The 21634-nt window shown below is 42.3% G+C and overlaps 1 protein-coding gene across 3 annotated transcripts; it reads left to right on the top strand.

Moving 5' to 3' along the window:
• The first annotated feature begins 3874 nt into the window (after positions 1–3874).
• On the top strand, positions 3875–21634 carry POPDC3 (popeye domain containing 3). Of its 3 annotated transcripts, none has more exons than XM_039725514.1 (4): positions 3875–4036; positions 13578–14317; positions 16010–16118; positions 16920–21634. In XM_039725514.1, exons 2-4 carry the CDS (start codon positions 13827–13829, stop codon positions 17247–17249), a joined length of 930 nt encoding a protein of 309 aa, XP_039581448.1. In that variant the 5' UTR covers positions 3875–4036; positions 13578–13826; the 3' UTR covers positions 17250–21634. The 3 variants fall into 3 exon arrangements, with proteins under 3 accessions (XP_039581448.1, XP_039581469.1, XP_039581460.1); XM_039725535.1 differs by lacking the exon at positions 3875–4036 and adding an exon at positions 4725–4851; XM_039725526.1 differs by lacking the exon at positions 3875–4036 and adding an exon at positions 7123–7209.

Raw genomic sequence — 21634 nt, forward strand, 5'->3', positions numbered from 1 at the left:
AACTAAACTGCAGCTCTGCAGCAATGCCAACAAACATCAGCCCAGTGAAGCAGCTCGTCTCACAGAGCCATGATTCAGCCACATCCCCAACAGACTCATGGTTAAAGCACCCATCCAAGCAGCTGGAGGTCTGGAACAATTCAAATCTAAATCCCTTTTTTCCATACAAGCCCTTACTGTGCCCTATTTGCCAGCTTCTGCACACCCTAACCCTAACTGGACATACCCAGTGTCTGTGGGATGCACCTGAACGAGGCAGGGATGCCATGGGGCAGTGCCTTTGGCACACAGTCCAGGTTTAGTGCTAGCTTCCTGATTTGATTCTGTAACTTCTGTATATTAGCTGCAAAGTGGAGACAACCTTGAAAAAATGCAGGACTTTGACACACTGAGTGCTCTGAACACTGGGCTTTCAACACATCCCTGGTTTTTGCACCCTTCTTTTTGTGCCAGAGAATTCTTACAGCCTTCTGTTGTTCCTGCATTTGACATCAGATGAAATTTTTGCAGGGCTCTAATTTTTGAGGGCAAGAGAAGAAGGCTCTGAGCCATACCCTGGTTCTGCCGTGGTCCAGTCCAGCAAGGGCTGTGGAAAGTGCCCTGAGCAGAGTGACTCTGGCCACATACAGAAACCAGAGAAGGCCATTTACAAACCTAAACAAAAAAAAAGCACTCATTAAGTGAATTTAAACACCTCTTTCCAGCAACAGCCACTGACTGGGATTTGTGTATTTTTGTTACGGCTAAATCCTACACTGGGTACTTCTTCCACCTCTTATGGATGATAGTGTTTGAAATCAGCTTAGGATGGGAAGAGCCAGTTTCCAGAAGAAGAAATCTCTGTGGTCAGGCTGCTTCAAGGCATGAGGCCACTTGGACAGTGAGCTACATCTCCCAGACTCTTCCTTATGGAAAACTGGGTGAAGGAGCAGCCAAGGCTCTCCACCTTAACTCCACACTTAAGCTGAAGGTACAGAGATACACAATTCCAAGTCCATTATCTGAGAGCCTTTACATGCAGAAAGATAAAAACTTAAATGTGCTATTTAGAATTTTATTTTACTGATGTGTTAAAAAAAAGCACCTTTCCCCTACATTTAAACTGTAAATTAAAACTTTTTTATTTTTACCTCGCAGGGAATGCTGTTAGTTGAATGACATTTTTTAAAAGTTTTCCAGTTTGGATTTTGCTCAGTTCTGCAGGCTGGATATGATCAGAAATACATTATTGCATTGTGTTCTGACACAACTTGATGATGTCTTGCTTGGAACTGTTAGCAGCACAAACTAATTCACTATAAAAATGCAAACCTCATTCTATTTACTTCATTACTCACAAATAAAGGGAGGAGTTTCATTAGAACTTAACTATACATAAGTCTGCTAAAACCTTTTCAAAGTACACAGAGAGTTTAATTCTCTTTCCAAAATGACTAAGAGCTCCTACAAAAGAGTCCTCTTACGACTACCTGGGAAGAACATTGCATCCATAGTGGAAAAGAACATCGCTTCTTAAAGAGGTAATTCATCATGCCACCTGCTACCACGTCCCCATGCTTCATAACTTATTTTTATTGACCAAGGACAATGCAGGGAAAGAAAAATGCAGTAGAGATGTATTAAACATTTAAAAAGGCTAAGAAAATAGAAAAAAATCTTCCCATTAAACAGTTATTGATAACTTCTCCTCTTGGAGGACAGCATGATGTAGGCAACACCATTACTTTACTTCAGAGATAATGCAGAAGGCAGCCATCTGATGCTCTAAGTCAGACCCTCCTTAAGCACTTACTGAGGAAATAGATGGGCCTGTTTTGTAGACAGTGAACATAGACTGAACTTTCTTTCCCCTCTCCCTGGATGAAGTTGCCAGCACACCCAAGGGAAGGTCTGGCACCAGCTCTTAGGGGGCACTTTTGGATGCCTGCTTGGGTAATCCTGCCTTGGCTGCAGCAACAGCACAAGAGGCATCTGGAGACAGGGCAGCGGAGAAGCCAACAAACAACAAGGCTTTGTGCATGTTTTATAGAGCTGCCAGGCTTCCAACAGGATGAATCATGTCCAGGTCTAGGTGTGTCTAAGGTCCAAAACTCCAATAGCAGCTGTGAGAAGAGGGAGCTCTTTACACACAGGCAGAAGCTCACGATGCCCAGTCTGATGGCTGAGCAGTGGGACTGGCCCAAAGATGCCTCTGCAAGCGGAGGTTCCTGTTAGTTCCACAACTGGAACTAATCTTGCCCTTTCTGCTACGTGTTCCCAGCTGGCCCTTGAGGCTCCTTGGCCAGCTGCCTTCCCACCCTCTGTGCAGAGCATTTGCCACAGCTGAGCCTCTCTCTTGATCCAGGGCCACAAAGTCTCCCACAGCTTCTCGAGTCCAATATTGGATTTCTGAGTCTTACCACAGGCTCCTTTGTAAGTCTACTTTTAAGTATGACCTTTATATCTTGCCATATTGCTACAAAGAATAATATTGGTTATAATTTGACTTTACACTTACTAGATTATCTGACATTTTAGAAACAGACTTTTTATATAAGTACAACCAGCAATTTAAAAAATATCAGTGTAATCTGGTGACTCAAGTGCTTGGTTCAAAGCACACTGGGCAGAGGCAATCTCTTTGTACCACATGGTGGCTTTGCCATCTTATTATTGCCTTGGGTCTCTCATCGAGGTTTGATTTCCAAGGCTAGATTGAGAAGGTCATTTGTAGTCTCAGTCTTACAGCACTAGATAATACTGACATGCAGTTGATTGATTTAAAATCAAAAATATGATAGTGGTTCTTGTTGGTGATCTATATATCTGTGGAGGATTATGATGGCCATTGCTTCCAACTAAGTACAACTCAAGAAGTACCTTACAGATATGCCATCAGTATTTCCTTGCTTCTTTTATGGTAATTAGAGGGAACATAATTTAATGGATGTAACAGTGGTTTATTGGAATAATGTAATCTCAGTAGATACATAGATCGAATAAAACACTTTAGGATTCTTCTTTTATTATGTATTTCCTCATCCCTTTGTTATCACTCCAGTGAAAAGTAAATATAAAGATCAAATTTATGCCTAATACAACTGGGTATAAATCTGAGTAAGTGCTTTCAACTCCACCCAAGTATAAAGAACAAAAAGGGGGAAAAAAACTAATCAGTATTGCCTCAGTTTTGCCAGTATAGAAGTTATACTGCTAAAATTAAACTAGTTGTGAAGGTAAGTATTGGAGCTACACTGCAAACCCCTTTAAAACCTTCATTAACTACAAGAACCTTAATACATACTCTAATAGATACATAAAAATACATTTTCCCTCAAAAATAATAAATACAAAAATAAGTACTGCTATCAGATAATGAAGATTTGAATATACGTAACCCAGGATAGCTTAAAGTGCCCTGGCTTGTTGCATTCTCAAGTCTTAAAAGAATCAATTATTCCAAAAATGTATTTATCTTCTTCCCTGGCAAACATGGAGCTAAAAAAAAATCTTTGAAAATAAAAACACAAAAACCTTTGGGAAAGCAAGTTCTCAGAAGTGTAGATCCCTTTACCTAGAGCAGGACAGGTTGCTGTGTCCTTTAACTTGTGGGGAAGGTGCCCCGGTGCCCTGCCCTGCTGCAGGACCAGCGTGCCAGCCTGCCGTGGGACCTCAGAGCTGGCCACACACACAGCGGCTTCTCCACTACTTAGAACATGTTCTTGCTTATGCTCCAGTTACTGACAAATAGCTTCTGTAGTAACAGGAATTGCGCATTTAATAGGCTGTGGGTTTTTCTGTCTTCACAACTTGTAAATCTGCCTCCTCCTCCTCCTCCCCCGTCAATAAACTTAATCTCGCCGAGACACGAAGTAGTGACCAGAACAAGTGCGTAGCTAGCACACCGAGAGGCTCATGCACTGACACCTCCGTGCTCCTGGGCACGCATTTGCTCCCCCGAAACGAACCGAAGCCCGGGCAGGAAGGGTGCGCCAGCCTGGCGATGGAGGCGACCCTGAAGGCGTTCATCTCCCTTCTACAGAAACACCGTACTGGGGTGAGTAGGTGCAAGAAAAGAGAATAGTAATTTCCTTTATTCCAAACCAAAGTTGCAGACAGTTTAACCCCAGACGCTCCAGGTTTTTCCTGCCCGTCCAGCCCGGCACCCGGGCTGCGCCCGCAGCGGGTTTCAGGGTGCCCAACTTCAGGGTTCTGCCGTCCCTGAGGGCTCCCCGCCGCCGGCTGCCCCGGCCTCTCCCGACCCCCGACCGACGGCTTCGGCGCAGGAGCCCCGGGGAGCGGGGCCGGGCTCTGCGGGACTGAGGCTGCTCCCGCCGCCGCGGCTGCCCCAGCCCAGCCCAGCCCGGGCGGAGCCTCCGGGGGCGCCGCGCTCCGGGACAGCCGCACCGGGCAGGGCGGCGGCGGGAGCGGCCCCGGGAGGGCTGCCCGGCACGAGTATCGGCGGCGTCCTGAGCGGGGTTACGAGGGGTCACTGTCCCGGGAGGAAAGCCCTCCCTCCCTGCATGCCCGGCGGGGTAACCGGAGCTCCCGAGCCAGCCCCGCCTGGAAGTTGGAGAGCTCTGCCGTGTCCCCTCGAGAGAGCAGCGCGACACGCTGCGCAGCGCTGCTCCTCGCCGGGCTCTGTCTGAAGTGGGACCCTTCGTTGGGTGTCTCAGGCTGGGGTTTGTACCTTAGGACAGCGGGGTTTCTGATTCTGCCCGGGCGCTGCCGCTCATTGACAGAAGAGCTGGCTCGGGGAGTATCTCTACTTGTCACAAATCCACCTCGGGATCCGGGGATTTCTTCCTCCGGCTGGAGGTTTGCCTCGTAGGCTGGCGTTATTTGATTCTTCTCCCTCTCCATCAACTAATGGTAAGAGCAGATGAACCCTGAAATCGCATTTGCAGTTGCTCCTTTCCGAAGATAGAACGAACAACACAAAGCACTTCCCTTCCCCAAACTACAAATTCTTTTTGCCAAACATATGTTTCCAAACTCTAATATTTTGTCACATTTTCTTCATCTGTTCTATAAATTTTTGTGTACCTTTAGACTGTCAATCACTTTATGGTCAAATATTTTATGTAGCAAATCTCTTGTAACACAGAATCACAGACTACCTGATAGTGTTACAGAGATGTCATTGATGGAACCCGGGTTCCAGAACTAGGGCTTCTTGCTAAATTTGTTGTTTAATGGGAATATGATTTTACATATGCAAGTTTAAATGTCTTCACTGACCACAGCAAAACAAGGGATTGTTTCCACTTTTGCAGAATTGGCCCTGTACAGGCTTTCCACAAAGTTCCATGTGGTGCCAAATAATAAAGTAGCTTACAATATCAAGTTTTAAAGAAATGCCTTTCCTGCAAAATAGTAAGTACATTGCAAGTCCTCTAGTGAAACAGAAGAAGACGGTACCTGTGGTCAGTTGTGCTTCCTGACACAAACTTTGCCTTCACAGATATCTTAAAGCTCTTATGACACAAGTTGAGAGCAGATAGTTTATTAAGGATTCAAGAAAAGCATTAATTGAAGCTATGTCTGATCTTTTTATTAAGTGTGTGGGTTCTTCAGAAAGGAGATTTTATTTTGTCCTTTTAGCGTGTTCCCCTGCTTTTCCAAGAAGAGCTCTGGTCAGTGTCTCCAGATGGTGGCACAGCCTGTGTTTGTGTGTTTGGAGTCATGGCTCATGGCACATCTCCATAAGCCAGCTGTGCGTGCAGGTATGGTGTGGTGAACCAAGCCTCTTCTTTGGGAAATGAAGCTCCTGTCAGGTGGTTGGTTTCATGGGAATACATTCCCATTGAAAGGCACTACTGCACCATACAAACTCGTTTAAGCGGAATTCCGCAGAGTTCAGCTGCAGTTCATTAACCCACTTTTAAAGCACTTGTGAAATGTGCCTTGTGGCTGCTTTCCCCACTATTAATTTAAAAGTTGAACTGGAGAGAAGCTTGAACTTGTACTTTCTTTCATGTTTTCTTCTAAAACATAAGAAAACAGACAACCTGAATTGTTTTTTTTTTTTGTTAATGCCATTCAAGAGCCTTGCTCAAATTTATTCAAGTGCAGGTGATCTCAAAAAAAAGTCTGACTGCCATTCCATGTTCATGTTTCTAGAAGCAAAACAACTTTAAAAAGTGAGAGAGGGGATTATACTTCTTAGTTTGGTGGGAATACCACATCTACTTATGGTTCATTAATTCTGATTCAAATTGAAATAAATATGGGTTTTTTTTCATTTCGGCTACTGTCTAGATAATAAAATAGCATCTTCAACATTGGCTTTGCAACCACAGAGGGTTGCATTGTATATTTTACAGTGATAAATGAGGAATTGTTGAAGTAATGGAAGTTGTGTATAGTTAGCTGGTCTTTAAATAACTAAAGATTAAATAATACCAGCTTCATTGTATGCAGTGCTCCTAATGAGCCTTAAACTGTTCTTTCTGTATTATTGTGGGGTTTCTTCTTCTTTCAAGACCTCCCTGTGCCCATCTTTTTTCCACTTCCTAAAAAGATTAGTAGGAATTCAAGCAAATTGTAGGCAGAATCAGGCTTTCCCAGCTGCACCCAAACAAGCTCAAGGAGTGGAAAGTCTCATGAAACATCTCCTGTTGAAGAGCTGTGCTTTGGAGACAGCAGCTCTGCATCTGCTGCAGCAGGGGCATGGGAGACAGACCTAGCTTGGTGAGGAGGACAAGCAGTCGCTGGCCTGGTGCCATTTGGTGATTTCTTGGTGTGGAGTTGACTCCATGTAGAGGTGGCATTGGGGTATCCCCAGGGCTGGGCAGCAGCTGGCTGAAGGGGCTGCTTGGTTGAACAACCTTAAGTATGGTAGCCAAAATTCTGCCTGAGCAGAGCAGGGCTTTGGCCCTGGAAAGTCCTGCCTGGCTGGTGGTCATGTCTCAGAGCTGCCCTGAAGGCAGTGAAGCACCACTGGTGGCTGCACACGTCCCAGCTGCCTGTTTTGCAGCTCTGAGCATTCCCAGAAGGATTATTGTCTGGGGAGGTATCACATCACATGGATGATCTCAGTGTGGTGGGTCCAGTTTGGGAATTGCAGCCCAGGCAGGTACTGGCTGGACTAGGAAGAGTGTGATCTGACTCTTCCTAAGGCCTGAGACACTTTATCTTCCATGTGACAGCCTCTGCTCAGAGCACTGGTCCAGTGGGTGAGGCAGCCATGAGGCATGAATGGGACACGGGATGCCTGCCTCAAGCCCGGTGAGTGCTAATCCATCTTCTCTCCTCCCGTGAGCCTGCTCCCAGTGACTCATTTTGACTCGTGTGGGTGGGTCACTTGCTGCCCTTCTTGTTGCAGCTGTGATGTTGTGCAGGAGGGACACAGAACTGCACTGCAGTCCCTCTTCACTCTGCCATGAGTGCCAATTCACTTTGCTCACCCAGAGAGTAGGATCCTGAGGCTTGGTTGCTCAGGTTGCAAAAAGGCTCCATGGTAAAGCATTCACATCCCTTTCTTTGAAAACCATTCACAGGAAGAGATGCTGGCTCCACAGAGATGAAAATTTCATCTATAATGTCTACAGGAGGAATAATTTCAGAGATACACCTGTCTTCAGTTTTTTTTCTGTTGTCTAAAGTAGCTCTTAGTTGGTATCTCAGATAGGCTTCTGGATTTCTCTGGGAAGACCGGCTCCAAAGCTTTCTAGCTGTATACAACTTTTTTGCATCAAGTAACTCAAGACAAAAAAGTCCAGGAGACATTGTTGCAATCATCTAATGTGATTTCCTGTAGCATAAAAAAATAAAATTGTAGTAAATATTTTTTTTTTAGTAATAGTATACCCAGATTTATTTTAGGGACCAGATAACATCTTAACTTCTTTAATTCCTAGCAAAGGAAATCCTTAAAGCTATCCTTCTAATTAATTACCTTCGCTATATATGCTTGTGTGTCTTTGAAATCTGAATATATCTAGTGACTTTTATAGTGACTGATTATCTTGATACTATTGTCTTTTAAATTGGGTAGTCCTTTTCTTCCTCACCTTCCTTCCCCCTTCCTGCAGGCTGCATTTTGTTGGGGAAACCTTGTGTTTTCCAGTATTGTAATTACAGCTTTCTCTAGGATATAGTCTCAAAAAGTTTAAGTACTGTAACTTTTGTTGTTGGTTACTGTCCTTATTGCTGCATGCATGTTCCCAGCCTGAAGTGGGCCCAGGAACAGTTGATCACTGAAAATGGCTGGTTTACTGTTGGGATTCTGAAGTTGAGATGACCCTGAGGTAGTAAAAAGTCTTTTTTCTCCCAGCCCCCAACCAAAGAAGAAATCGAGATTCATCGGTTCTGCTTAACAAGGGTGTTTATTCTTCCTTATCTAGTACATTCTTTCCCTGACCAGCTGAGATCTGTCCAGCTGACTGCCTTTGGGGTGGTGTTAACATTTTATACTAAGAACTACGTCTACTTTATTTACAATAATTTTCCAATACCTATCACCTGTGTTAGACAGTCTGTCTCTATTCTAAACCAATCAAGAAGTGCCACCATCACAGCAGAAGATGGAGGACAAGAAGAAGGAGAAGAAAGGACAGGACATGCCCAAATTCTTCCATCTTGCCTCTTGAACCCCCATTCTAAATCCCCCAAAATTCTACTTTTTCCCCCTGTGACAAATTAACTATCATTCTACTCAAACTCTTGTGGCTTTTAAATCTTCCCACAAAGTTGGTAGTTTTTTCCATGGGCTAAAATTAAAGGCACAGGGGTTTTTGACTCCATTCCAAGGTCTCTGAACCCCTTGCCATGGTCTCGAGTCATCCAGGGCAGTCAGAGGACTGTCCTGGGTTCCAGCAGTTTACTTGCCCATACTTGCCTGGAGGCACCTAGCCACAGCTCTGTGTAGGTGCAGAGCTCCTCTGTGCCCCGAGTTAGATGCTGCATTGCAATTAAGAGTTTGGTTCTCTTGGTCCCTGGGGTATCTAGCCCCCCTGCAGAAGGAAAGTAGCTTGGGGAAAGTATGCAGCATAAACAGGGATTGGGAGCTATAGGTATCAATAGGGACCACAGAGGGGATTCCAGGGATGTAGGGCAGTGGAGGGAAGGGGTATCTCAATTGACATATGCCTTTACATTGCATGTGAAACTACTTAATGAAATTAAGGAGTGGTTTCTTTTTATAATCTAAATTATGTTAGACCAGATGTAATTTGTGAGCCTAGAGGAGCTGCTTGGAGCTCATCCCTCTGGAAGTGGGGGTGTCTAGGCCGAGGACTCCCCCTGGCAGGAGGGACTGCCTTGCCCCTGGTGGAGTTGCTGGAGTGTCAAGCCAGGCTGTGACTCCTAGCTCATATATAAACATACACACTGTAGTGTGCTAAATCCATCATAATCTCATTTTGTGCTAGGAAGTGAAAATGCTGTAAAGGAAAACCTTTCCTTTGCTTCCAGACCTGTAGCAAACAATTCACCCAGGCTGGTTACATGATTAGCATGTACAGCTCTATAGGCTGTCCACATGTGCACTGTCAAAGTACTGGGGGCTTTCTTTCGGAGCACTTGGGATAAGGCAGCTGAAGAATGGACTGTTCAAGCTCTCAATAGCTTTACTTTTGACTTAATTAAAAAAGACCAATGAGAGAACTGCTGGTGACCTCAGGGCTTTTAGGGTTTCTTTTTTGCAGGAATTGTTGTGATCCAGACACAGTAACTAACACTCAGAGCTTCTCAGAGTTGAATTTGAATCATCAGTGACAAAAATGGGATAAAGTACATGGTTCTTGAGCAAATTAAAAAGGTACATAATAGGTAATTCTTTGTGTGAATACTGCAGTGTAGGGGGGAAGCACCCATTTGAGGAGGGGGAAGGTTGTAATGTGCATTTTGTACAATGCAAATTCTTTCTGTTTTGACTGGTTCAGTGTACTGTTTATATGAAATTTTAAGTTGCCAGCAGGTATTTCTTTGGTAGCATATAAGTGAAATACTTCATTTTCTTCTTTGAAACTCCTGCAAACTCTGTGATTTCAACACTTTCTGATGGCAACTTAGTCCTGTCAGGACTGCTGCTTATTTTAAAGAAGTCCATGCCACTGTATATTGCTCACTTCTCTAGCCTGTGCTGATTTTTCGCATCACTTCATCTGCTCGTGCTGGGGAAGGTGGGATGTGTGGTGGGGCAAGACACTCTGAAGCATGTCAGTAATTCAGGCTGTGCTGGCAGGGCACATCTCCTTCCTGAGCTGGGAGGACTCATCTTGCATGCAGCTGGGGTTTTGGCAGCCTACAGATGTCAGTGTGTGTCATTCTGGTTATGGCAGGAGTGTGCCATGCATGGTGATCCTTCTCCATGGGCAGGGGATGGAGTGGAAAGTGCTCAATGTTTGCTTGGGAAGACACAGTTCTTCACCTTTATCAGCCAAGGCACATATATTAAATGCACTTTCCTGCTTGCTGGATCATCACCAGCAGATGAACTTGTAGCAATAGCTGTTCTCCCCAGCCAGGGCAGTCGAAACAGGACATCAAACAAAGCAGAAGGCCAAAGCACCTCAGTGACAGGATGGTGTCCCCTCCAGGTGCTTACAAATGGTAATGTTGTCTGCTGTGGAGGATGACTCAGTTGGTATCACAGCTGCTGGTTTTTTTTGGTTTGGGGGATTTTTCTCCCCCACAACCTCACTTGCAATAGGTGAATGGTTTAATTAGAGTTTAAATTTTGGACTTGCAGAGTCTATAAAGAAAAATGTGAAAGGCCTCATCTAGCACTAAATACCCTTCAAAACTGGAAATTTTACTATACTTTGGCCCGTACCTATTATTGCCTCTGCTCTATTTACAACTGCCAATGATTTTCAGCTCCCAAACATTAGAATAATTTCTTATTTGAGAAGAACTGCATCCTCTCTTTCTGCCTGCAGTTCGCTGGTAGCAAGCATGCCTGCTCTTCACCATAGCTCTGAGGAATGGTTCCCATTTAGGAGTGGGTTTTGTCAGTATTTCCAGAGGGTTTGGTTTTTCCTGCACACCTTGTGTAGCTCAGGAGAGTGTTGTGTTGGTAAGGCTGTGCTTTGGACTAGCACTGGCCTCCCTCCTTTGCCCTTCCTCTTGCCTGGAAGGAGAGAAGCCCTCTCCAGTGTGGGAGATGCTGCAGCACAGTAGAAGTTCTCATTATGTAAAACTAATGGAATAAGTGGGAATTTTCCACACAGTGGTTTTGGAAGACAGGTCCCATTCTGAAAATAGACAGTTACAAATGCAGAACAGTTTTCTCAAGAGTTTGTTTTTGTGTATGATGAGCCTATATCCATGTCCTAGTGGTACACTGCTCTTTCCAAATTATTTTGGCCCATCTTGTCATGAATAAATGCTTTACAGAAATGCTGTGAGCTGTAGTGTGGGCAGACTGAGAAAGCAATATGTGAATTAAAAATTGTGCATACATTCTGTGAAATTACTATTATGTTGTGTCAAATTATTGTAATATGTGACATTGCATGATGAAAAGATGTTGGTAATGTAAAACAAATTGCTGCTCCACCATGGTTTTGTTTGTGGCATGCATACAGTTTCCAGTGTATCTCCTCAGTCATGATTCCCTTCAAAACACTGATTTTTATTGTTTTCTTTTGGAAATTAGGGTCTTCAGTAAGACTGCTTAGAGCAAAATGTTGGCAGAAGAGTAGAAGTATTAACAATAATCCAAAATCACTGTTATCAGTGATTCTGTTTTAAACAAACAATCAGTCAAACAAAAAACTTCTGTCACTGATTTCTGACTGTGTGATGGAAATACTGACTGGATTCAGAACACAAGGTCTGGAAACTGCGTGTTCCAGTTTTATTTTCTTTTGATTCAAAAATCTTACCTCTTGATCACAGAAGCACCACCTAAAATTCCTCATGACCTTACCATACCTAGGTAACTTCTTTCTATCTGGTGCAGCTTCCATCTCCCAGTCTCCAAGGGATAAATCCTACATCTGAGCGGAACCCTGTACCAGAGGAGAGTATTTGGATAAAGAAACAAACCACAAAGGTTTTAGTTGTAAACTACCTTATTCTTGTAATGCTGGTTCTTACACTGCAGGAGGATTTTGAGCATTGTAATTTAGAGAGATTCTGTGCTCTTTAGCTGTGGTATTTTTATGGGCCAGTGACTTTCCTATCACCACTCCCAGAGAGGGAGAGTCTCCTCCTAACTTGTTCTTCTGAGCTCTGCTGCTCAGTTGTGTGGGACTTTATGTCTTTATTTGGCAGCGGTGTTATTCAATCATAGAATTAATGTTGGGGTTTGAATAAACTTTAGAAAAGTAATGCTGTGGTGGTTAGGAAATACAATACAAATTTTCTTTATTAATTTCTTAGACCTGTCACTGTAAAAGGAGCACCACTGAAAGCCCTGATGAATGATGTTGGGTGCTTCACTGCAACAGCAGTGTTTTTAAAGTATTGACTTCTGTGGCTCTTGTGAGGGGAAAAAAAACCAAACTACTTTGATATTCTAGAGAATCTGATAATTTTGATAACAAGACAGTTCTTAGTTTCCTTGCTGTTCTACCAGGAAAAGAACCAGACAGTAAGGCTTTGGAAGGTTTCAATACTGATTACACCATTAATATAATTCAGGCTTTGCAATTTCTACTGTGTATAATCTCACATTGAAGTATGTGTTTTTATTTTAAAAGCCAGATATGGAAAGCTGGTTTTGATTTTTTGTTTTTAGATTTATTTTGGAGTTTCTTTCATACTTCTTAGTTCTGTGTTTTCCTTTGAAAACTCTGAGGAATACATCACCAAATGAAAATTAATAGCATGTTTCACATTTTGAAGTGTTGAACAATAAAATTATGTGGTCCATGGCATGACATTCTGTGATGTAGAACTTTGAATGTTGTCAGATTGCTTTGTAAACGTCCCCTGAGTCGTATTTTGCAGGACTACTTACTTCATGTTCTAATAACATAATCTGTATCAAATGCCTTTAAGCTTTGTAGCCTTCCCTATATATGATGGAGGTTTTTGCCTGTTGTCCTTGGAGTAGAAAAGACCATACCTTCCCTATATATGATGGGATATATTTTGCCTGTTGTCCTTGGAGTAGAAAAGACCATCCCCTGTGACACTTGGGTTTCCCTTGTTGTGGTGTTTGGGGATGGAGTTTGTTGTCCCCAGAAACAGAGAGCAGCTTTGCTCAGCCCATTAATGAGAATGATTTGACCGAAATCCAAAGAGAGATGGAGGAGGTGAACAAGGAAGAAGAGTTGACTGTCACTGCCTCTTCGTGTGCTGGGTAGGACATTTAAAAATGCTCTTAGGGAGGAGGGTCTGGATCAACAAATCCAACTATCTTGTCAGCAGCGAGGCTGTACAAAGGCTTGTCAGCAAGTGTTTTGAGTGCAACACACAGCTTTACATGGATTCAGTAGCAGTTCAATGTTTGCTACTCAGATCACAGATACAGAAAACAGGATATTCAGCTGAATTAATATTAAAGTTTGATCCTGGAATCACAGAGCTTCAAGGGTAATTGGATCGTAATGCAGTCTGTAGTTTTAGGAAATAAAACTTTGATAAAATTTAATTGATGAAAATAATTTTACAAGTAATTCATCTCTTCTTCACTTGTCCAGATCAGATGAAGCTGCAGATGACATGACCAAAGTCAAAACAATGCATGAACTGATGAGAAAGAGGACTGAGAACATTAGCTGCTTAGTTGCTGGAAATCCTAAATGCAACTTTACTACCGAGAGACCCTGATGTTATGTGATCACTGAACACAGTTTGCAAGAATGGAAAACCAAAGGAAAACCAAAACTAGTTGCATCTCATAAATAAAAATTTTCAAGATTCAGCTGAATCAAAAAATTATTCCAGCCATGGGAGAAAATGCAAGTTTTTGGGAAAGTTTGATATATGCACATCCTACGTGTACCACCTGGAAGCAACAAGCAGAGGGATCTATCTACCACCTCGCCAGTATTTTCTTTGTCGTGGGCTTCATGGGTGGAAGTGGATTCTTTGGGCTTCTCTATGTTTTCAGCTTGCTTGGACTGGGATTTCTCTGCTCTTCTGTTTGGGCTTGGCTGGATGTGTGTGCTGCTGATATATTCTCCTGGAATTTTGTCCTGTTCGCTATATGCTTTGTCCAGTTCGTTTACGTTACCTACCAAGTCCGGAGCGTTGCCTTTGACAGGGAATTCCAGGAACTCTACAGTGCTCTCTTCCAGCCTCTGGGAATTTCCTTGACTGTGTACAGGAAGATTGTCTTGTGCTGTGATGCAGAAGTGATTACCCTGGAGAAGGAACATTGTTATGCCATGCAGGGCAAAACACCTATTGACAAACTGTCCTTGCTTGTGTCAGGCAGGTTGGTATTGCTTTGTTCAGGTTTTCTGCAGATATCTTTATTTTCCTCTCCTTATTGAAAATGAAAGAAAAAAAGGAAAAAAGCCTGGTTTGGGTATTGTATGTTTATTTTCCAGAACAATAGATAAAATATTAATGGAAGGAATATAAATATTAATAGGTTAAATACACTTGTCTAGGATAGTGCTAGCATAAAAACACTAAGCACAGAATCTGAAATAGCATAAAGAAAAAAATTGAAGTAATTCTTTTCCAGGCTGCTATATCATATCATTTAACAGGTTAGGCAGATAAAGGGAATAAATGTGGAATTTCAGTGTTCAGGTTATGGCTTGCTGTCTATCTACTGCCTAGCTGATGAGCACAGCATATGTCCTATTTTTCTTTACTGGCATCATCTGAAATGGGACAAAAAGTTAGTTACAAAACTGAACATACTGAGATAAACTCTGTTTAATAGAGATCTTGACTGTGATATAGATTGTACTCGGTTGCTTTCAAGGGGGTGGGAGAAGGATATAGATAAGGAAGGGAAAAAGACTTAAAAGGCCTTTTCATTACGAGAGGATGTAGCTGAGCCTTATCAAGACTTGCAGACCTGGGTCTACAGTTGCTGTATACTGTGGCCTCGTGTTAGACCCTGAGGCAGTAAATCCACCTGCTTGTACTCCCTGCTTCCAGGAGAGCCTTCTGGCAGCCTTGCTGATGCTTTCCTGGAGGGAAACACTAGCTTTTGTACTGTATGCGGTGCAGCCCCAGACCACCATGAGAGTTGGTTGGACACCCAGAGGAGATGGGACACTTGGTGGGTGCTTTTTGCTGCATGGATAGATGGAACCTGTAGGCAGCTTGACACTCAGCTGATTTAGGACTACCTGCAATGAACAATATGAATTGTGGGCAGTTTTCCTTAGTGACACCCTGGTTCACAGAGTTCTTGGAGCTCTCTAGGAAGTACCTCCTGGAAATTGCTTACCAAAGGAGAGGTATCCATCCTTCTACATGCCCAGCCAGTTAGTGATCACCCAGAGTTCCTGCTGCCCTTCCCCATGGTGGTACAGGGCTGCTTTTGTGCCTTCAGATTTATATGTTATTTAAAAAGTAGCAAGGAAGTTTTTCTTTGGCATCTTCAGAAGGCCACAGCATTTACACAGAGATCCTGTTATGCCAGGCTGTTCTTCTGGCTGCAGACATAGTCCTGTGGCTATGTAATTCCTGTTAAACATGGAGAGAGGTCTACCTAACACATGCCATGGGGCACTCCTGCTTCCCACTCCCAGTTTTTCCATTTTGTTCTCTCTAAAATGAGTATTTGCCAAATCCCATGGTTTTCAGGAGAAGCAGATAAATGCTGTTATGGGCATTGGTCTTTCACCTCTCCAGTGCATGATGGCATTTTAATGGCAAAGCTTGTGCATCACTGCAGAGACCTACCTCAGAGAGGATAATGTGGTCTGAGTAAGGCCTGGAAAGATTTCCATTTCTGTTGCATGATTGTCTTGTATTCTCTTTCAACTGGCCTGAGCAAGTTGGGTTCAAAAATATAATTAGGATAATTATAATTGGCCATTGATTGCTTTTTCATGCTTTCAAAGCTATATTTAAATTCCTCAGACAGTAGAAATAGCACATTCTTGTGGTCATTGCTGGTGTACAGGTAGTGCTAACACATTAACACATCTTATCTTGGTAGGATCAGAGTGACAGTTGATGGGGAGTTTCTGCATTATATTTTTCCTCTTCAATTTCTGGACTCTCCTGAATGGGATTCACTGAGGCCCACAGAAGAGGGAATTTTTCAGGTAAAAGTTAAGGGGTTTCTTTTTTTTTTTTTTTTTTTTTTTAGTGCTAGAGGAAATTGTTCAAGCACTGTTTGATTTTTGATTTAGAAATAAATTTATTCAGTTGTGGGTTTTGTTTGTGATACTATGCAAACAAGTGGCATCCCATTAGTTTGGGAAGTCCTCTTTATCCATTGGACTGGTTTTGCTGTTTGTGTCTTGTTACAACAAACAGGGCTTTTCATAAAGCTGAGGTTGGCTCTGTTTGCATTCTCTGGCTGCGCTGATATTCAGCCCTGAGAAGCCGGGTTTCCTCGGGGTGGGAAGAAGCTGGTGCTGAAGAGGTTTCCCAGTGGGAGATGAGCCAGGGGAAGACGTGCCTGGGACACAGCTTGGCACGGGTTACAGCATGGGACACGGTGTCAGCTGCGGCTGCTGTCACTTGGCTGACACGCTGGGTCCTGCCTGTGTTGGATCTGATGTCTGCTGTCACGAGGACAATGGCATTTGTTGAGAGCTTTCTTTAGACCTGCCTTTTCAGCTGAGGCTGCCAAGAGCAGGGAATGCAGGGCTGAACCAGGGCATCCATGTGGCACTGAACAAGGCATGCCATATGGGCCCAGGCATATTGTCACTGAGGTTAACTAGATGTGATCACTTAGTCCATATCCAGTCACCTTTCTCATTTGTCTTTTGCATTCAGTAACCTGCCAGAGCTCTCTGGCTTGGTTAAAAGGCTCTGATTGCAGTAGACAGGTTCTGCTGGGAGAGGGGGGTGCGGCACCACCTTGTCACCCGGCTGCCCAATTCTCTCTGCTCTAGGTGACACTCACAGCAGAGACAGACTGTCGGTACGTGGCCTGGAGGAGAAAAAAGCTCTACCTGCTGTTCGCTAAGCACCGCTTCATCTCCCGCCTCTTCTCCATTCTCATTGGGAGCGACATCGCCGAGAAACTGTACGCCCTGAACGACAGGGTGCACGTGGGCCAGGGCTTCAGGTACGACATCCGCCTGCCCAACTTCTACCACGTTGCGCTGCCCGAGAGCCCTCCCGTGCAGGCCTCGCCGCGCTCCCGCCAGCTGCAGCGCGCCTCGCCGCGCCGCACGCCCGCCCCGGTCACCAACTGCGGCGCCTTCCTCGCACCCTCCTAGCCCGGAAAGCTCTGCTGCAGCCATTCCTCCAAGCCGTGGAGGGAAGTGGAAGGTGGCAGGGCAGAAGAGCAGAGAGACAAAAGCAGATGAAGCCAAATTTGACTGACAAGTGCCATTTATGTTAACTGGAGTAGGTTGGATTCTCTATCTCAAGCCAGCAGGTTGGCTTCTGCATTGTGACTGTCTGTGCAATATGTTTACTTTCTGTTCATACTCCTGTTGATCTTCATCTCTTTTGTTTTGGAGAACAAACCATAACAGTATGAGGTCTTATTGCAATTGTGGTGGCCTCTGTGGTGGCGTGTTGTTTTTTTTTGTTTTGTTGTTGTTTTTTTTTTTAAGCAAAGCCCATGGTAATTGTAATTATATTTTCCTCAAAAAAATTTTGTCAAAATGAAGTACAGTCAGAATAGTCAATGAAAACAACTAAGTTCTCTTCAGAATATGGCAACTGGCTTATAATGTTCTTTTTTATGCCATGTGGACATTCTCTCAATTTACATGATTAATGTTGCAGAAAAAAGACTAAGGAACGATTGCATTGGGTTTGTTTCTTAAAGAAATGAAAAATTTTGAAATGCACAACATTGTTAAAAACCCAAACAAAACAAAACAAAACATTCTGTCCCATGAGTAATTGGTTTCTCTCCGACTGTCCTTAAGAGGTATTACGTGAAAACAAACATAAGTGTAATTTCTGGCATTAGAAAAATAAAAGAGCTGTAACTGCTGCAAATACAGCTTAGGGAAATGGTTGTGTAGCATTTCTGATAGAATGTGATGCTATAGGACCTGGGCTTCCGCAGTGTCAGCGCCCTTCATGACATGTACAATAAATAATGTTAATCAATCTACTGCCAAACCATTGGAGTTTGATGTATAATATTCCTTTTAGCTATGTTTGTCAGGAAGAGACTGAAACAGCTGCAGCAATAAATACAATTTTTAACTGACGCATTCTTGTTTAGCTTCCAGAGTCACTTTTCCGTGCCTATGAAATTCTTGATTCAAAATATATTCTCTCCCTAATTCTGTGGTGTTTTATGACATAAGGGAGCCTCAGATTGCACTTCAGTAGGAGGGAGTTGGTTTTGACCCTCGGGGTCACTGTGCCTTTGAAGAGAAGTGTCCAAATGTCCTTGCTAACTCACCTTCCTGCTGCTCTGCCTGATGCCTGCCAGTAATCAAAAAGTAAGAAGCATTACTATTTTATGAGAATGGATTGCTGCTTGATATGTCTGGAAGTAGATAATATTTTTAATATTTTAAAATTGCTGGTTTGTTTGGTAGGACGACCCCTGTGTGCTTCTCTGTGTGGGTATACATATAAGTTTAGATCCTGCGAGTTGTTTCTGGAGGACTTAAAATGATGATACAATCTTACACTTGAAGGATAATCATGTATAAAATGTATAAAAAAGCTATTAGGAGTGATGTGAAACGCTACCTGTTTGAAGGACATTTAGTGCAGAGCAGATAAGATTGTACAAGTTTTGCTTTTAGCTTTATGTTGCTTCCTCAGAGAGGAAAAACAGCAAAACATAAATACCCCAGCATGCAATGTGATAATCCCCAAATCATTCTCATAACCCTTCCAGGCAATGTATTCTGTATGTACTGTTTAATGCATGAAGTCCCTGAGTCACAGAGCTACTTTGTCTTGGCCAAAAGAGAATTGGAAAAAATGCAAACAGTTCACTGATGGCTTTTAATGACCTGTTCAGATGAAGGCACAAAGTGCCAGAGGCTGGCAGCATGTTATAAGGATGCACATTTGTGTAACAGTCTACAAACATAAAAATATTTAAAATGCATAAAAGAGATCTTATTCTAGACTTGGGTGTAATAGAAATAATTTATTAATGTTCTCCTTGGTTTTCTTGAATATTTGGGTTTGGCCTATTTATTCGAGAACTTGTCTTTACTAAATTCTGACCTTGCTGAAGTTACTTAGCTTGATCATCTTCACCTTAAAATAAGACCAAGGAGTTTTACTCACCCAATTTCTACATCAAGCTTATATATTCTATTTAAATTGTAGCATACTGCTTAGAAAGATACTGGGAAATGATGGGTGCTTCATGCCATACTCTGATAATTTTTTTTTCTTTTTTTGTCACTGTTACATGCCTTAGTTTCTGTCACACACTTCCCAAACACAATCCTCTGTGATGCTTTTCTCTGCTGAAATTGGTTACTGTCAGAAATCTCTACCAGGACATGTCTGAGTCAATATCTGAACATACTCTTAGCTAATCTTGTTTAGGTGTTGCTACTGTGCTTTCTGGGCTTTGAGTCATTTTAAAAAAATTGTTTCTAGCTTTCCAGCATCTGTTTGAGACATGACTAGCAGAACATTTCAGCTGTAAAATTCAGCTGTAAAATAGATGTCTACAATAATATAAGTACACACAAAAGGGCTGGAAGCAAGACAGAAGTTCGCTCTACCTGTGTTTTTATTTTAATCTGGACAGTACTTTTAAAACATACAGTGAAATACACTCTGGAATGTGACTCATAAACCAGTGTTTTGGGAGGGCTATATAAAATACCTAAATGAAGATATATTCAGAATGATGACAGCAAAATTAGACAAGTTTTGTGAGATCATAAACACCCAGGTATTAGAGAGTTGGGGTTGCTCAGCCTGGAGAAGAGAAGGCTCCAGGTGACATTATATTGCAGCCTTTCAGTACGTAAAGGGCCTGCAAGGAAGATGAGGATAGACTTTTTATAGCAGAGCTATTGTGATTGGACAGGGAGTAATGGCTTTAAATTCATTAATATGTTTAGTGATATATTTAGATATAAGGAGGAATTTTATTATGATTATGAGTGTGATGAAAGACTGAAACAGGCTGTCTAGAGAGTTGGTGGATGTCTGGTCCTTGGGAACATTCAAATTGGATGGTGCTCTGGGCAACTTGATCTGTTTGAAGATATCCTCACTTATTCAAGGGGATTGGGCAAGATGTCCTTTAAAGGTCCCTTCCAACCCAGAGCATTCTATGTTCTAGGATTATTTATAGGTTAATAAACATTTGGAACTAGATGAAGTTCTGACTTGAGCATCATCCAATTTATGCCCGTGTTACAGCTCAGAAATAACTGTTAGTGAGGAGATCAGATTCCTTCACAATTGGTTTAAACAAGTGGATACTTAGTCCATGCTGCTGTCAGTGAGTCCTTTTCTTGATCCTGCAGTGATTCCCCTTTACTCTCATTTTACATTTTTACCAGTTCCATAACATTCTGTGGAGTTGTGTCTACATTTATATGCTGCTATGGTAAGAGTTATGATGTGGTCATTCATCAGATGATTTTTATAATTTTTTGTAATTATATGGACATCATGTTGGAATTGCCCTCACAGCCTGCAGAACCGTTCAAATTTTCTGCATAAGGTAAGAAACTGTATGGCCTAGGACAGTCCAAAACAGAGGGGAAGGAGGAGTAGAGGAAGAGACAACAAAAGTTCATACAAATTTTATCCGAGAGAGGTTTATTTCGAATTGGACTTCTGGCAAATTAGTTTGTTGGGTGCAGCAATATGTAGTTAGAGCTTCAAAACAAGTCTTGCCAACTAAAGAGCATGGGACTGACCTTTCAATTCTTTCATTTTGTAGTATTTTTTTTAACTACTAATAGTGTAAGTACAGGTAACAGGTTCCATCATGAAACTACACTCAAAACTACAGAAACTATGGAATAACCTGAGAGGATACAGCCCAATGTACTGTTGTAGCTAATACACTATGCAAGGTAAATTTTAAGTGTTTAAAGAAACAGGTTCTTTTATTCAGCTGCCTGTGATAACAGAGGCTGTGCTTTGTGGCTGAGCAGGGCCACCCAGGATCTATGTTTTCAGGAACTATTTTCTTTGCAACAAAGCAAATTATACATACAGAGATATGAGCTCCCCAGGATTAAACTGGGGAAGCTGAATACAAGTTTGGATGATACTGCACAGATTTGCCATACCACAAAAAAGACATATGCTTGTACTAATTAAATAATATGTTGATGCTACATTTACAGGGAAAAAGTGCTCTACAGATTTTGCTTATTGTGAGTGATAAAGATATATAAGATATATTTGGTCTCAATGTACATGAAGTATTAAAACACAATATTGTGTTGTTCATATGAGCTGATATTGCAAACCATGTGTTAAAAGTAAAACAAATCTGCAGCTCTTTATATAGAAGAAAACTATTTAAATAGGAAATGAAAAAATTATTATCTATTTGTTGAATTCAGACATGATCAGAGTAATATTTTTCTTTCTATTCCTGTAATAATTAAATGCATATTTTTCCTCCATAGCTGTTACTGCATAACAGATTTTTTTACTATACAACAGAATAAATACCATATTAAACTGA

This window comes from Passer montanus, unplaced genomic scaffold, assembly GCF_014805655.1.
Source record: "Passer montanus isolate IOZ18808 unplaced genomic scaffold, ASM1480565v1 scaffold11, whole genome shotgun sequence".
In the NCBI taxonomy this organism is placed as follows: domain Eukaryota; kingdom Metazoa; phylum Chordata; class Aves; order Passeriformes; family Passeridae; genus Passer; species Passer montanus.

Bases quoted from the DNA above. Each gene is read 5' to 3' on its own strand.
- POPDC3 (XM_039725514.1), top strand. From the start codon at position 13,827: ATGGGAGAAAATGCAAGTTTTTGGGAAAGTTTGATATATGCACATCCT. The intron at 14,318-16,009 runs GTTGGTATTGCT...TTATCTTGGTAG, and splicing joins TCCTTGCTTGTGTCAGGCAG to GATCAGAGTGACAGTTGATG. The intron at 16,119-16,919 runs GTAAAAGTTAAG...TCTCTGCTCTAG, and splicing joins CAGAAGAGGGAATTTTTCAG to GTGACACTCACAGCAGAGAC.